Below are 15,545 nucleotides of genomic sequence, written 5' to 3'. Positions count from 1 at the left end.
GGCATCTGAAGTTTTGGGTGGTTTTATGGTATCCTGATAGGATACACTTAGAGACAGATATAAATCAAAAGGAGTAGAGGGGAGGTGGCAAGTCCCTGGTACCAGCTAGAAGGAGATACGTCCATGCCTCATCACCATGTCCAAGCACAGGAAGATAGAGTTTTCATGGCCTGTGCATGCAAATCATAGTATCACAAAATCATAGAATATCTGGAGTTGGAAGAGACACAGAAGGACCATTGAGTCCACCTCCTGGCTCCACACATGACCACCCAAAAATCAGACCATGTGTCTAAGAGCATTGTCCAAACGCTGCTTGAACTCTGGCAGGCTCGGTGCTGTGACCACTGCCCTGGGGAGCCTGTCCCAGTGCCTGACCACCCTCTGGGTGCAGAACCTTTCCCTAACCCCCAGCCTGACCCTCCCCTGTCCCAGCTCCATGGCGTTCCCTCGGGTCCTGTCGCTGTCCCCAGAGAGCAGAGCTCAGTGCCTGCCCCTCCGCTCCCCTTGTGAGGGAGCTGCAGGCCGCCATGAGGCCTCCCCTCAGCCTGCTCTGCTCTGGGCTGAACAAACCAAGGGACCTCAGCTGCTCCTCGTATGTCTTGCCCTCTTGACCCTTCACCATCTTTGCTGGCCTCCTTTGGATGCTCTCTAATAGTTTTATGCCTTTCTTATGTTGTGCAGTACTTGAGATGAAGCCGGACCAGCACAGAGCAGAGCAGGACAATCCCTTCAGTTGACCAGCTAGCAATGCCATGCCTGATGCACCCCAGGACACAGCTGACCCTCGTGGCTGCCAGGGCGCGCTGTTGACTCGCATTCAATTTGATGTCAACCAGAACTCCAAGATCACTTTCTATGGGGCTGCTGTCCAGCCTCCTATCCCCCAGTCTGTAGATAGAGCCAGGGGTGCCCCATCCCAGGTGTTCAGCCTTGCTTTTCAGCTTCATACTGTTGGTAATTGCCCAGCCCTTTAGTTTGTCAAAATCTCTCTGCAAGGCCTGTCTACCCTCAAGGGAGTCAACAGCTCCTCCCAATTTAGTGTTAATCTGCAAACTTATTTAGTATACCTTCAAGTCCTCCATCCAAGTCATTTATGAAAACATTAAAGAGAACAGACCCTAAAATGGAGCCCTGAAATGGAGCTAAAAATGGCTCCTAAAATGGGCCCTAAAATGGAGCCCCACTAGTGACTGATCAACAGCCTGATGCATCCCATATACTATAACCATTTGAGCCTAACCCATCAGCCAATTGTTCATCCACTGCATTATGTTTTTGTCTATCTGTATGCTAGACATTTTGTCCAGAAGGATACTGTGAGAAACAGTATCAAAAGCTTTGCTGAAATCTAAAAATTTTGCATTTTCTGGCTTCCCATGATCAACCAGGTGTGTAACCTTGTCATAAAAGGAAATTAAGTTCATTAAACAAGACTTTCCCCTCATGAACCTATGTTGGTTGTGACCAATGACTGCATTGTCCTTCAGGTGTTTTTCAGTAACTCCCAGAATAATTTTTCCCATAATTTTACCAGGCACTGAAATGAGACTGACAGGCCTGTAATTACCAGGGTCTTCTTTCTTGCCTTTCCTGAAAATTGGCACAATGTTTGCCAGCTTCCAGGCAACTGGGACCTCTCCAGATCCCAAAGACCATTGAAAAACAATTAAGAGAAGTCTCACAATGATATCAGCCAGCTCTCTGAGTACCCTGGGATGAAACCCATGGGGTCCCATATGCTTAAATGCATCCAGCTGGAGCAGGAAATCCCACACAAGTTTGGGGTTGGCTGGGAGTTTGTTACTGCAGCCATGGGATGTGATACCAGAGTCCTTCAGAGAAAGTGTGAGTTACTTTTGTCCTCTCCAAAAAAATGAAAAGAAGTTGTGTTTCAGTACCTCAATTTGATGGCCAATGAAACTGGGCCGTAAATTTAGGCTAGACTGGAGTTATCAAGCAGCAAAGGAATGACTCCATGAAGAGTTTTCTACCAAAGAAGTTTTTTTACCAAGAATATTTCTGAATGATTACACAGAATCGGATACTAATGCCAGAACCTTAGCTTCCAAGAGGAACACAACGCAGTGAAGTGCCTTGGATTGCCCTGCTCTAAATGGTAGACCTACTCATGATTTGCTGTTTCTGCCTGCATAATCAATTCCTTTCATTCCAGTTCTTTTTTCTTTTTCTTTTTCTTTTTCTTTTTCTTTTTCTTTCTTTTTCTTTTTCTTTTTCTCTCTTTTCTTTTCTTTTCTTTTCTTTTCTTTTCTTTTCTTTTCTTTTCTTTTCTTTTTTCTTTTCTTTTCTTTTTTCTTTTCTTTTCTTTTCTTTTCTTTTCTTTTCTTTTCTTTTCTTTTCTTTTCTTTTCTTTTTTCTTTTATTTTGTTCCTATCATGTTCCTATTTCTGTTCCTCGTTATTTACTTGTTAATCTTACAGTATAAGAACCTCCAAGTTATTAATGCATTTACTTGCCTTTCTAAATGCACACATTCACCAAGTAGGTGCCCCAAGAGTCCTCAAAATCTCTGTTCTGCTGCTCCTTAACTTTGTTTTAATTACAGAAATGCCTGTGTTTTGGTTAAAAAATTGAGTCCTTCCTTGCTCAGACCAGCCATACGAAGCAGTATTCCTGCATTAAAGAAAGCCAAGTTTCAGAGGTGTGCTCTGAGCATGGCTAACTCATGCCGCTCATGAAGCACTTCTACCAAAATCCCCACAATGGTTTTCTGGCATGTAGTGGGCACAGTTATGGAAGACCACTTGATTAAAAAATGTAAAGGCTTTCAAATAATATTTTTGTGTAGGCCTCAGTTTTATTTAAAAGCTCATGATAAAACCATCCACCGTGATTCTAGTATTCTGCTTGTATTAAAAAAACCTTTTAATGTGTTTTGCTCAACTGGTCAGGAAGATGTTCCCTAGTGCAAGATTATTTACATAACGTCTGTTGCAATGACAGATAAAATAGAGCAAAAAAAAACCCTGTCTTTCAATTTTAAAGTAATGCTTTTCTTTACTTACCTCTTATTCAATGGAGAGAGAACAGCATGAACTGTACCAGAGAAGCCAAAAAGTACACAGAATAATTCCAAAACAAATTTAGTTGATTAAATGCAGTACATTAAAACAAGACATTTTAATGTTGACATTTTAATATTGTTAGTGAAAGGCCCAGCTATTGATCTTTGCTCAGGCAACAATGAATCCATTGGACTTAAATTCAGAAAAAGTGTAGCCTAATGAATTTTAAGTAACAATTAACTACACAAGGTAATGGCAAAATTTCCATAGCAAAGCTCCACTGAGAGAAATTTAGGAGATTTCTATATCACTCTGAATGTGCTAGGGCTTGCAGTTCAGCATGATAGAGTTATTAACCTCACTTGAAAAAAAAAAGAAGGAAAATAATATTATATTTTGTTTAACCTCTGCAGCTCCAGAATTCCAAAATTATTGGGCTCTCAGGCCAACCACTCGCCATCAGAGCCAGCACTGTAGTTTATGTGAGCTCTCCCCAGTCAGCTCCAGGCAAAAAACAGCCAGGTTACAATGAGAGCTGTGGTCTAAGCTAGCCCAGGTGCTTTTGCCTGAAAGAGGTTAGGAAGTATTTATGTAAACTGCACGGATGTCTGTGCTCTGAGGCTGCAGCATCTAGCAGGATGAGCTGCATGAGTACCTTCTGCCAACACAACTGGCTTCAGAGAAGGGTATCTGCAGCATCACGCTTTTATAATCTGTGCAGCAAGCTTCATCACCATCAGTTATTGATTTTCAGGGTTTAGTTACAGTTGAAAAAGTTTAAAACAGCTTCTCATTATGATGAGTGGTTTAAAAATGAATATTTAGATTTTTATTATTTACAAACAAGGTCATTTACATTTTTAGGGTACTCCTGTATTTGCATTAGCATTACTTTGCTAAGAGATCTTTCCAATTCAAATCATGATGCTGATACCGTTGGTTCCTCTCCACATTAAGTACTCCTTCTCATTAACTCAGAATCTTTACTGAATACATTTAAATGTGGAAAGAAAAAATGGAATTCTATTTTAAATGAAGTGAGAATTCTCACTTACTTCTGTGGACCAAGATTTGAATGCAGAATTAATCAGATAGTCACAAACGTGAAAAAGTTTGTAGAAAGAATGCAGAAGTGTCTTACAGCTCTATCTTCCAGAAAGTTTTTCCCAACCCTTTTTTATTTAATATTTATAGGCAGCAAACTACATAACTAAGTTATAAAAAATGTACTCATAGCATCATAACCAATATTTTAAACTTCAGTTACTTAGGTAACAAATCTTATGTGCCACAGTTTAAGAAAAACAAGTGGTCTAACATCCACAGACCTTTACGTTTATACCAAATATATGCACTTAAGTACTAAAATGAGCTTTGATCCATTTCTATTTGGTATTTGGTCAAAACTCTTTTCCCTTGCCTCACTGTTCATTCCCTGGACAGCTACTGGGGCAAAGACATTGAACATTGTTTGCAGTAAGGGAATATGAGGCAGCAAAGCAGCTTGTGGTTCTACAACATTGATCTTGGTATTTCTGGTAGAAGCCACATTTTTAATAATACTAATGGGAATTGTACACAAATTCATGTGAATTTTCACCAAACAGAACATAAAATCTTATGTTCCGTTACAGTGGAAACCAAGAATAAAACCAAGAGGTAAAGAATTCAGAAGTGCATCCTTAACCTGTAGTCCACAGAACAGGATTCCTACATTCACTTTTACATGTGTGATTAATGCCAACTAATGGGAATCAATAATACACAAGTCGATACTGTGATAAGAAAATGTTGGGTGTTTTTAATTACATCTTTTGAATGCCTTTGTATTTTTATTACCGGTTACTGTTAAGAAAGCTAATGCACCTACTTGAAATTCTACCAAGTCATAGTAGTAGGATGTAGCTCAACAGTAATTCATCTTACACTATATCTGTTTGCCTTTCTAGTAATTTCAAAGTCGTGAAACTAGTTACCACATTGGTTTTTAAGAAATTCAGATCCTGAGGAGGGTCTTGGCATCACTAAAAAGAAAAATGTAATCCCTACTTTCCTGCAAATACACAGGGCTTACTGGGAGAGAAGTATGGCAACATCCGAATACCAGGGGAAGTTGAGTCAGCCGAATTTGAAATGATCCTGGACGCTGCCGTAGAGGCTAAGCTAGAGACAAGGATTTTAGAGGAGTGGTACTGCAGGGATGAGAACGCAGTGCCACCAGCATATTACCTCAGGCCAAAATCTGAAATGCTGAAGAGCTACCAGAATACGGTAAGTCACATTTACCTCCTAAAAAATTCCTATCAGTTGAAAAACAGCCTTTCAAGAGTCCTGAAGTGCCTAATGCTGTCCCTAGGCAGATCGCATACTATTAACTTCCTAACCATATTCCAACAGAAGATTTTTGAACACTATTAATTATCATTTTTAAAACATGCATTTGTCGTTAACTGGTGACAATAAAGACTGTATCACCCAGGGCTCAGTTCTGCCTTCCTACACATCCTACATATCCAAGGACAGATTTCAGCGTAGAGAAGAGAGGTCCGTAACAGAGCAAACATTCGTTTTGAGCACGTACTGCAGCGTAGAAGAGAATGAAATTAAACTGTTATACTGCATTCACCCATCATGTAGCAGAATGTAGTATTTGTTGCATGAAAAAACATTGAAAACATGAAAAACATTGACACAGAAGTGTTTAATGAGCTGAATGCAGTATAATGTGGCTAATTCTGACTTATTTACTGCAAGGGAGGAAGCAAGTTTTGTAACTTCATGTGTTGTTTTGCTAATGCCCACAATGTCCTTTGAATAAAGCTTGGCTTTTTTTGTTGTTAAAACTTTGTACCTTTCCTCAAGCTACTGACACAACAGGAGTAGTCAAAGGGATATTCATAACTTAAAGCTAACACAGTTACATCCTATAAACTCACTGGAAATAATAAAAGACATACCGCTCTGAACATGTCAAGAAAGAGTTGCTAAGGAACGTAACCCTCAAGGCCACCCTTTTTCTTATTTCACCCTCCCACCGCCAGGAAAACTGGAGACCCCTTAAACACGTCACTTGCTGTAGGTCATGCAGCAGTGACTACCAGTTGCTTTAAGGAAAACCTATATTTTTCAAATATAAGGTGTTTATTTACCACTACCAGGAACATCATTTTCAGTTTTGAAATCCAAGTTTTAATCATTATTACTTCTCTTTAATAGGAAAAATAAGACCGCTTCTTTATTATCATTATTTCAGGCTTGGTTCTCCGGTTCTCAAAACCCTTCTTCTATTAAGGTTTTCTCAGTCTCACTCATGAGGAATATTGCATCAGCTGCCTACAGGAGGAATTGAGAAAATATTCAAAGTAGATAGTCTTTATAATTCTATAAAAGAATATATTATGATTATCTGCAGTATAAAAAAGTTGAACTTATTTATTTTTAGTGTATGTGTTTCTCTGTTAACTGTGTTATTTATGACCTTAAATATTAGGCCTTTACTTTTTGAAGTTGTAGATGTATTACAGCTACTGTTTAACTATGGATATTTTTAAAAGATGGAATCTTCTTCAAACTCTATGAATGAGAACAAATGGCAAGATATATCAGAAGAGATTAAGAAGATTTTTAAGACTGCTGTGAAATTGCTGTATGAGAAAGGAAAAATGAAACACAGCCAAGCAAAGAGATATCTTTCCTCTGGTAAAGTTAAGACTTACTATTTCTGTGTGTTCATTTATTATCTTTTCTATCAACCTTTCCACAAACATGAAAATATATTTCCGTTGGCATTTCTCACCTAACCGAAGAGGAAAACATGCTTCTTGCTCTTGCTTGAGACAAGCAACTTTTCTGTGCTTTTTCTTCTTTTCACAGAAAACAGATGCAATCATTTAAGAGTCTGCATGTTGGGGGGTGGGGTCTTGAACTGTTTATAAAGAAAAGGTAACAGAGACTCTGCGTTCTCTTTTCATCCTCAGCTATTGAAGATGAACTTGATTTTGCCTTGGGTAAACAAACACCAGCCTTCCTAAAGAAGTGTGTTTGCTACATTCGGAAAATTGCCAACATCGAGCGTTTTGTTAAAATTCCAGAGATGGGAAAATACATGGATGTGGTACATACAGCTGGGAAGTTTCTACGAGATCCTGAAGCCCATGAGAAGCTGATCAAGCTCAGGGATGAATTCATTCCCACCATTGTCGCATCCTCCAATCTGAGAGTGTACACGTCCGTCACTCACTGTGACATGAAACTGGGCTACTCCCAAGAAGTGGAGAATCATTACATTGAAGGACTCGGTAAACAATTCTATGAAGACATGATCGATATTATCCAGGCAACAGTGCAGCAGAATTTTGACACAGAGACAGACTTGTTGTATGATGAAGTTCTTCAGCATTCATCACTATGTAAAACATATTCCACTTTTTATGAATACAGATGTGAGGCATTGCATATAGTTCACAAATACGTTCTACCTAGCAAAATAGGACACATTAACCCTCTTATCATATACGGAGGACCATGCACAGGGAAAACTCTTCTATTAGCCGAAGTGGCAAAGAAGGTAAATAAATACCTTACATAGTTTGGTGATGCCAAGAGCATTTGTGCATGAAGGCTAGATTTTCATTCTTCCTCTTGACAATATATCAGTCTTTAATACATAAAATAAAGATTATAAAACTGACATACTGCTTATTGTTGTATACATGTTGAGAAAAAGACTTTTCCTTTGACTAGCAACATGTATACATAATGCCCAACTGAAACAAAAGCTTATAGAGCTTTCAAAAAACTAGTAGGGATCAACATATTTTTGAGTTATCAACCTGTATTTCAGAGTGATCTTTTTCCCTTTTGTTCCACAGAGGTCCTATAAATCTGGAACCATCTAAACATCATATGCTGTTTTTAGTCTTATTCACAAATACAGCATGTCTTTCCAAGTCATGCTATCTTGTTTTATGTTCTCATCAGAAATTACTCCAGAATTAGACTGATACGCTTGCTACAAATACACTTGCCAGAAATCTATCTGCAATAACCAGCAAAAATACCTGTGTTTAGCTGACATATGCTGCTTCAGCCACTGAGCTGAGTACTACAGGGACATGAGGGAAACACTGCAACGCAGGACCAGATGCAGGGAAAAAAGAAAAAAAAAACAGGCTGGCATCTCTAAGCCTAATTCTCTAGCTAGAAGTCACAACTTCGAGTTCCCTGCAGTGTGCTTAGAGAATTTGGCACAGTAGGCTGGGAAACAGCCATATCAGCCAGAAGCAAATACAGAAAGGAACAATAATGTTTAAAATCCTATCTCTTTCCCAAATGTGACTTCCTAGATTCACATCAGTTGCCTACATGAAATTGGGATTTACAGTTTAAAATCTCATTTCAGATCCCAGTACATAAGTTAACCTTGAGGCTCTGGTTATGTTTTTCTTTTAAAATATTCTGTAATATTTTAAGTGAGGGGAAAAGACTTAGCATGTGAGAGAACTGAGTGAGTTAGCCTGCACGGACTGAGAGGATTTAGAGCCACATTCCTCACTTGCTTAGAGTATGCTAACAAAAAAAAAAAAAAAAAAAAAAAAAAACACAGCAAGAAATACATTTTACCCATTATGGCAGTGTTAGAGCCACAAGCGCACCAAGAGAAAGCATACTTCAGTGGTCCAGGAATTAACATAACCAGCTAGGAATGGGCAATCCTGTATTCCCATCCCTGTCCACCAAAATCATCAGGGCATGTATTTATAACTCTGTTGCGAATGAATATTAAGCAAGCTTCGGTGCCAAGCAGGTCTGCCTGGCCAAGGATGATCGCTCAGCGTCTAAGGAAGGTTGTTAATAAGAGCATCTGCCTACTGACTTTCAGAAGCGAGACACAGATTTTGCAAAGAGTACCCTGGGATTTACAGACTAAATTCTACTCAGGTCCCCATAGATGTAAGATCCTCTTTGTGGATCTCTGTCGTAGTGTTTTGGGATACAACCTGGGCTAAACAAAGGTGACATATGATATAAATTTCACCCAGTGCACATAAATCAAAGCAACCTCAAACTGCTAGTGAGAGCACTTCCACTCAACCAGTAACATTTAAAAAAAAATTTATATATATATATATAGGCAGTTACTATTTATAAACTCTGTTACTGTGCTTCATTTAGATACTAACTAAATCGTGCTCTACATTCTAGGCCTATTCCTGGCTGCAGGAAGAGATGGGACCTGATTCTGACCCTGTGGTAGTTATAAGATTTTTGGGATCCACCGAAACAAGTACCGATCTGAAGAACATACTTCAAAGCGTTTGTGAGCAATTAGCAGTCAACTACCGTTGCCTCGTACAAAGTTACCCAAAAAAGATTCACGACCTGCGGGACTTGTTCATAAATCTTTTGAATGAGTCTTCATTCCACAGGCCACTGGTGATAATTTTCGATGCCCTAGAACAGCTAACGGATAGCGATGATGCTAGGAAGCTTTGGTGGCTTCCCATTCACCTCCCCCGCTCAGTACGGATAATTTTGTCAACACTGCCAAACAAGCATGGGATCCTGCAAAAACTGAGGTGCCTTATTCATGAAGAAGACAACTACATTGAACTGACTGCAAGGGACAGAAAGATGTGTAGCCAAGTGCTGAAACATCAGCTGCTGCGAGTTAAACGAAAAGTAACGTCAGGGCAACAGATCTACGTCAATGAAGCATTCTCCAAGTGCACACTGCCTATGTTTGTGAACTTAACCTTCAGGGAGGTCAGGAACTGGAGATCTCACAAAGATGTGGACGAGTCCTCCCTCTGTGTCACTGTACATGAAAGCATAGAACAGTTGTTTTGGTCGCTGGAAAACAAATGTGGATCACGACTACTGTCAAGAGCACTTGGCTACATCACTATGTCCAAATCTGGCCTGAGTGAAATGGAACTGGAAGATATTTTAGCCCTTGACAACAGCGTTATGTATGAACTCAGTGAGAGTGTCCGAGAAAGTAACCCATTGAGAATTCCCTACATATACATTGCAAGGCTTAAGGAGGGTTTACAGGGATACTTAATAGAGCGACAAGTGAAAAATGTAACACTGCTGCTTTGGGCAAATAGGCACCTGCAACTAATTGCCCAGAAACTGTACCTGAACAATGAAGAAGATTTGCAGGAAATGCACACAGTCATGGCAGAGTATTTCCTTGGTGTTTGGTCAGGTGGGCGAAGAAAACCTTTTTACAGCAATGACCAGTATCTGAATGGCTGTCCCGACCATGACAGCAGAGGCCTGAATGAAGACGAAAAGCACTGCATGGATCAGATTGCTTTTGACAGGCAGGCACCTGATCAGCCGTGGGTTTTTCAGTGTAATCCCTTAGAGCCCGATATCTTTTTTATCAATCACAGAAAAATGACGGAGCTTATTCATCACTTGACGAGATGTGGAAGAACAGATGATCTTCTGTATGGAGTCATTATGAACTTCAGCTGGCTGTACACCATGATTAGGATAGGGCAGTTTGATAAAGCGCTTTCCGACATAGAACTGGCTTACACCTGCTCGCAAGAAAAGGAGCTGAAGTTTCTGGCCAGTACCCTCCGCAGTATAAAGTTCAAAGTAGTAAAATACCCAGGGTCACTCTCCGCTGAGTTGCAGCAGAGGCTTCTGCCAGTAGTAAGCTCATTGCCTAAACTCAGACACCTCCTCTTAGAATGCGACAAGGACGGGCCCAAGTACTGCTCTATCGTCCCTTTGCATTCATCCATGGACGTGACTTACAGCCCCGAGCGCCTGCCGCTGTCATCCAGCTGCATGCACGTCACGGAAATCCTGCCCACTTTTAATCCCAGCACAATCATCGCTGCTTTGGAAAACGGCTCCATCAGCACCTGGGACGTAGAGACCCGCCAGCTCCTGAGGCAGATTACAACCACTCCATCTGTTATCTTAGGGATGAAACTTACTAGTGATGAAAAGTATCTTGTAGTGGCTACAACAAAAAACACCCTTTTGATATACGATAACATAAATTCCTGTCTTTTGTCTGAAATGGAAATTAAGGGGTCAAAACATTGTGGAATAGGGGGGGGCTCCAGTTTTATAAATGGATTTACGTTATCAGTCAACCATGCACTCGCGTGGCTGGAGGCCAGCAAAGATGTCACCGTCATAGACCTGCTTTACGGCTGGCCTCTCTATCACTTCCACTGCTGGTACGAAGTGACCTGCGTGCAGTGCTCTCCGGACGGAGTTTATGCTTTCTGCGGGCAGTATTTGAACACCACAACCATTTTTCACTTAGGCAGCGGAGAGAAGCTGGCCACCGTGACCTCCGAATTTTCTGGTGGATTTGTGAAATTCCTTCTCATTCTGGACACAGCCCAAGAAATGGTAATGGTGGACAACGAGGGTAGCCTCTCTGTTTGGAATACAGAGGAGATCACGAATCCCCAGCTTACGGATGACTTTGACTGCAGGAGAGAAGACAGCGAGGTTGTCAGCATAGAGCTTTCTGAAGACCAAAGTGCAATTTTAATTTGTAAGGCTCTCAGCATTGAGCTTCTTGATACTCGTGTGTGGAAGGTGGCCGAAAAGTTTAGAGCTAAACACAATGAGCGCTTTATATCTGCCGTGTTGTCCAAAAATGGCAACTGTATAATTGCTTCAATGGAAAATACCTCAGCCATTTTTGTTTGGAGAAGAGATACAGGACAGTGCATGGCAAGCTTACAGGAAATCTCAGGAACTATAGTCAGGCTAATTAAATCAAATCATCATAACATGCTGCTATCCTTATCCACCAGTGGTGTCCTTTCTATCTGGGATATAGACATCATAACTGCTATGTCCAACATTGACAAATCCGGCAAACCTATCCAAAGACTGGTGCTGCCGGCCAGAGGGGAATTAATATACACATTGGACGGATCAGATTCTGTCCACAAGTGGAACTTCAGCACTGGATTTATTGAAGCTGTGTTCAAGCACGAAGGAATTGTTCAAAACTGTGTGCTGACCTCTTCTGGAGAGATAATGGTTACATCGGATGATAAATGCAGCCAGTATGTATGGCACACTGTTAGCGGCGAAAACATCTTTCGCATCAATGGGCAAAAAATCTCAGAGCTAATGATCACTCATAATGACCAATTTGTAGTCTCCCTCTGTGAGCAAAATGCATCCAGAGTTTGGCGACTGGCCACAGGACATCGGGTTTGCAATATTTTAGTTGCCTTACAGAACGCATTTATAACAACTGCAAATACTTTTGTAGTCGGAATGGCGAAGAATAAAGTGTTGGCAGTGAGCCTCTGGACAGGCAGTATAACCAAGAAGTTTTGCTGCGATGATGGTGCAAGCATTGTGGACATCAAACTGATACCGGATTGCCCAGATATTATAGTATTTATAACATCTACTGAAACAGTGAACATCTGGAGCCTAACAGAGGAAGTCATCTGCAGGCGTGTACAACTGCCTAACAATTTCTTAAAAAATTTGGAAGACTTTGAAATGTCCCCAAACGGCAAGCTAGGAATTATAACCCGTGGTGATGAGAACATCAATGTGCTTGATCTACACAGCGGAAAACTTCGTGTGGTTCATGCTCCCGGTATCATCTGGAGGCAAAGGCTGTCTCGTGATGGCCGCTATCTCGTGTATATCTGTTTTCGCGGTGAGGAAGATGATGACAACGGTGCGATCTCCAGTTTAATTGTAATGAGGCTAGCGGATGGCAAAAACATCGGTGCCTGCTCTCTTTATAAAACTCCCACTTTCCTTGCACTCTCACAGAGACATTTAAATATTATTATTGGATTTGATGACGGAAGTATAGGCACTTACACGGTAGTGGATCGAGTCGACGCTGCACTGAAAATTAAAATTGCTACTTCAAACAGCCGTCAGATTTTCAACAACACGACACAAGTGATTAGGCCAAAATGTCACAATTATAGCTTCAAAGTGACTGCAGACTGCATTTGGAGGGAATCAACTGAAGTATTTGCAAGGGATAGCCCCATTACAGTTACAGAGCCGGAGGTGAGTGAAGCAACACCAACCAAAAAACACAACTATTGCTACGAAAAAGTGTGCTCAGCCATAGACTGCAGAGGACACAGTTTTGCTGCTGACAACTGAGTATCCGTCTGGACTAGTTTACCTGAGTAATAGTATACATGCATAGATTTGTCTTCTGAATTCAAGTAAAAATCAGTGCATTTCTTGGAAGACAGACAGAAACAGCAGAGGGCAGACCAGCTGTTTTTTCCTTGACAAATATTCTTAGATTTACGTATACACACACACACACAAAAAAAAAAAAAAAAAAAAAAAGCAAATGTGAAGCAAATATATCAGCAATCGGCTGCAGGGTTTTTTTTAAATTTCGGAATACAAGGTTCAGTCCTTCCACCAGGGCCTTGATCAAAAATTTCTAGCAATACTATCAAAATTGTTATGCTGTTACAGAAGTTAGGTGATCTTACGTGGAATTGACAAACTGTTGCAACTAGAGCTAAAGCTCTACCTGACCAGTGAGAAAGGCAGACCACTGTTTTATAAACCAAGCCGCCTAGAGGTGGTCAGGGCTGGGTGTATAGCTAACAGCCAACTTTATACCCACTTGCAAAAATGCGTTTTTCTTGCTTGATGGTGCAATGACAAGATGTCACCTGCCAACCTGGAACACTTGATACATTCCATCATCATTTAAAATATACCTACCTTTTTTTTTTTTTTTTAATTGGGATTAATCATTGGGTTGAAAGGAGTAGGCATCAGTCAGCTGCAAACATGTCAACATGTGAGGTGATAAATACTTCACCTCAGTGAAAGGACTGAAAGATTATTTTTTTTAATTGCATGCAGGGATTTCAGGTTTCTGTATTGTGATAAAAATGATTAAAAAAAATAACTAGGTCATAAAAGGAGTATATGGTTTGGGTTTTTGTTTTTTGGTTTGGGGATTTTTTTTTGTCTTCGCAGTGTTTATTAGTACAGGTCGTAAAGAAAACTTTTTCAAAGAGAAAGGGCATTGCAGATAAACAGTTAAACGTATGAATTTCTTTATGTTAAAAGGTGGCTATCCGTTTTCTTGTAAGAAAATCTAAAATATCTCCTATGTCCCCAAAGTAATCTTAATAGAAAGCTTTTAGACATGCCATGTTTTATTCTTGATAACATTTGCCTTACTATCAATTCTGTTCTTTCCCATGATAAATGCAGATCAGATGACCAAACACTCTGGGACTGCTTGTATATGTGCTAAAATTCTCCACTAAATGCAAAGGCTGTCCAAAGGTTCTTTATTGTTCCAATTTGTAATGGGTTTTTCTTACTTACTACCTTCACTTTCTGCTTTAGAACTGTTCTGAGCCTTTTGTACAGTTTTATCAGTTTGAAGGCAGAAATTGTGAAATAATCACATGAAATAATGACAAATGCTTAAAAAAAACTCCATTTTGCCCAAGTAAAAGAAATACTGGACAACATCTGAAAGGATAATTTTTTTTTTCTCCTTACGTACCTTAAAGATGGCGTATCTGTGGAAAATTTTTCAAATGATGTAAACAAACCAATTTTGTTTTTAAAATGAGAACTCCATGCCACAAATTTCCAAGAAATGAATGCTAAGCTAGAACTTAATGTAGTGTGTGAGTGTTCTATGTACAAGCCAATATAGTATATTAAGTGACTTGAATGATTTTTCCTAACTTGTTTGCAACTAATAGATCATACTGAATGTTTTTATGTAAACTTTGTAATGTTGGGAAAACCTACCCAATCAGAGATTTATATTTTCATAAATGTCAAATTTAGTTAAATTTTGTTACAGAGTTGTTAAATTAGAAATCTATTGCAGTCTTCAAACAATATACAGTCTTGTGTATGCATTGTTTGTACTAATAAACTAAGGAAACAGACCCCTGTGCATGTTTGCAGAGTTTTAATTTTAGGGACAGCCCAGTAGGAGACTGCATTTTTAGTGTGGCATTCTCAGCTCTTCTTGAGACTTTAAATGAATGATGTGTAAAATATATATTGGCTATCTCCACAACAGCAAATTTCATGCTGTCAGAGAGACACAGCTGCACACATTTGCAGCTCCCATTAGCCTGTATTTAAATGTTTTTAAGGGCTATGTTTGTAAGGAAAATTCCAATATTTTTCACCCTACAGTTAACTAAATCAAACATTCAAAAGCCACTGAAATTCACCAAAAAAAAAATGCTGCTTATGACTAGATTGCACACTGCCAGTGTGCAAGTCAACAGACAAAACTTGTGTAACCTATCTGTTAGAAAGCACAGAAGAGAGGGGGACACCTGAAATCCCATTCCCCTGCAGAGCCACGGAGGTGGAAAGAAGTGGCTCAGGGATCCACTCCTCCCAGGATCCTGTTCTGAAGGTAAGCAACTTCCAACTTCTTTTGAAAACCAGGTATAACGCACTCATGTCAATCTTGAAAGAGTTAAAATACGTGGTCTCCTACCTGCCAGGAGCGTGGCGAACACTGGG

At 39.9% G+C, this 15,545-nt stretch overlaps 1 protein-coding gene across 1 annotated transcript in view; it reads left to right on the top strand.

Moving 5' to 3' along the window:
- The window catches only part of NWD2 (NACHT and WD repeat domain containing 2), a 58,162-nt gene extending 44,796 nt beyond the window's left edge, over positions 1-13,366 (top strand). Inside the window, exons 4-7 of the mRNA XM_035553434.2 lie at positions 5,094-5,297; positions 6,581-6,725; positions 7,004-7,593; positions 9,231-13,366. Coding sequence (XP_035409327.1) covers positions 5,094-5,297; positions 6,581-6,725; positions 7,004-7,593; positions 9,231-13,166 — 4,875 coding nt within the window. The 3' untranslated portion in view covers positions 13,167-13,366. The remainder of the gene's footprint in view (positions 1-5,093; positions 5,298-6,580; positions 6,726-7,003; positions 7,594-9,230) is intronic.
- The last annotated feature ends 2,179 nt before the right edge of the window (positions 13,367-15,545 follow it).

Source organism: Cygnus atratus, chromosome 4, assembly GCF_013377495.2.
Source record: "Cygnus atratus isolate AKBS03 ecotype Queensland, Australia chromosome 4, CAtr_DNAZoo_HiC_assembly, whole genome shotgun sequence".
NCBI lineage: Eukaryota > Metazoa > Chordata > Aves > Anseriformes > Anatidae > Cygnus > Cygnus atratus.
Note: the sequence above shows the minus strand (reverse complement) of the source record. Positions and strands in the feature narration are given on the sequence as shown.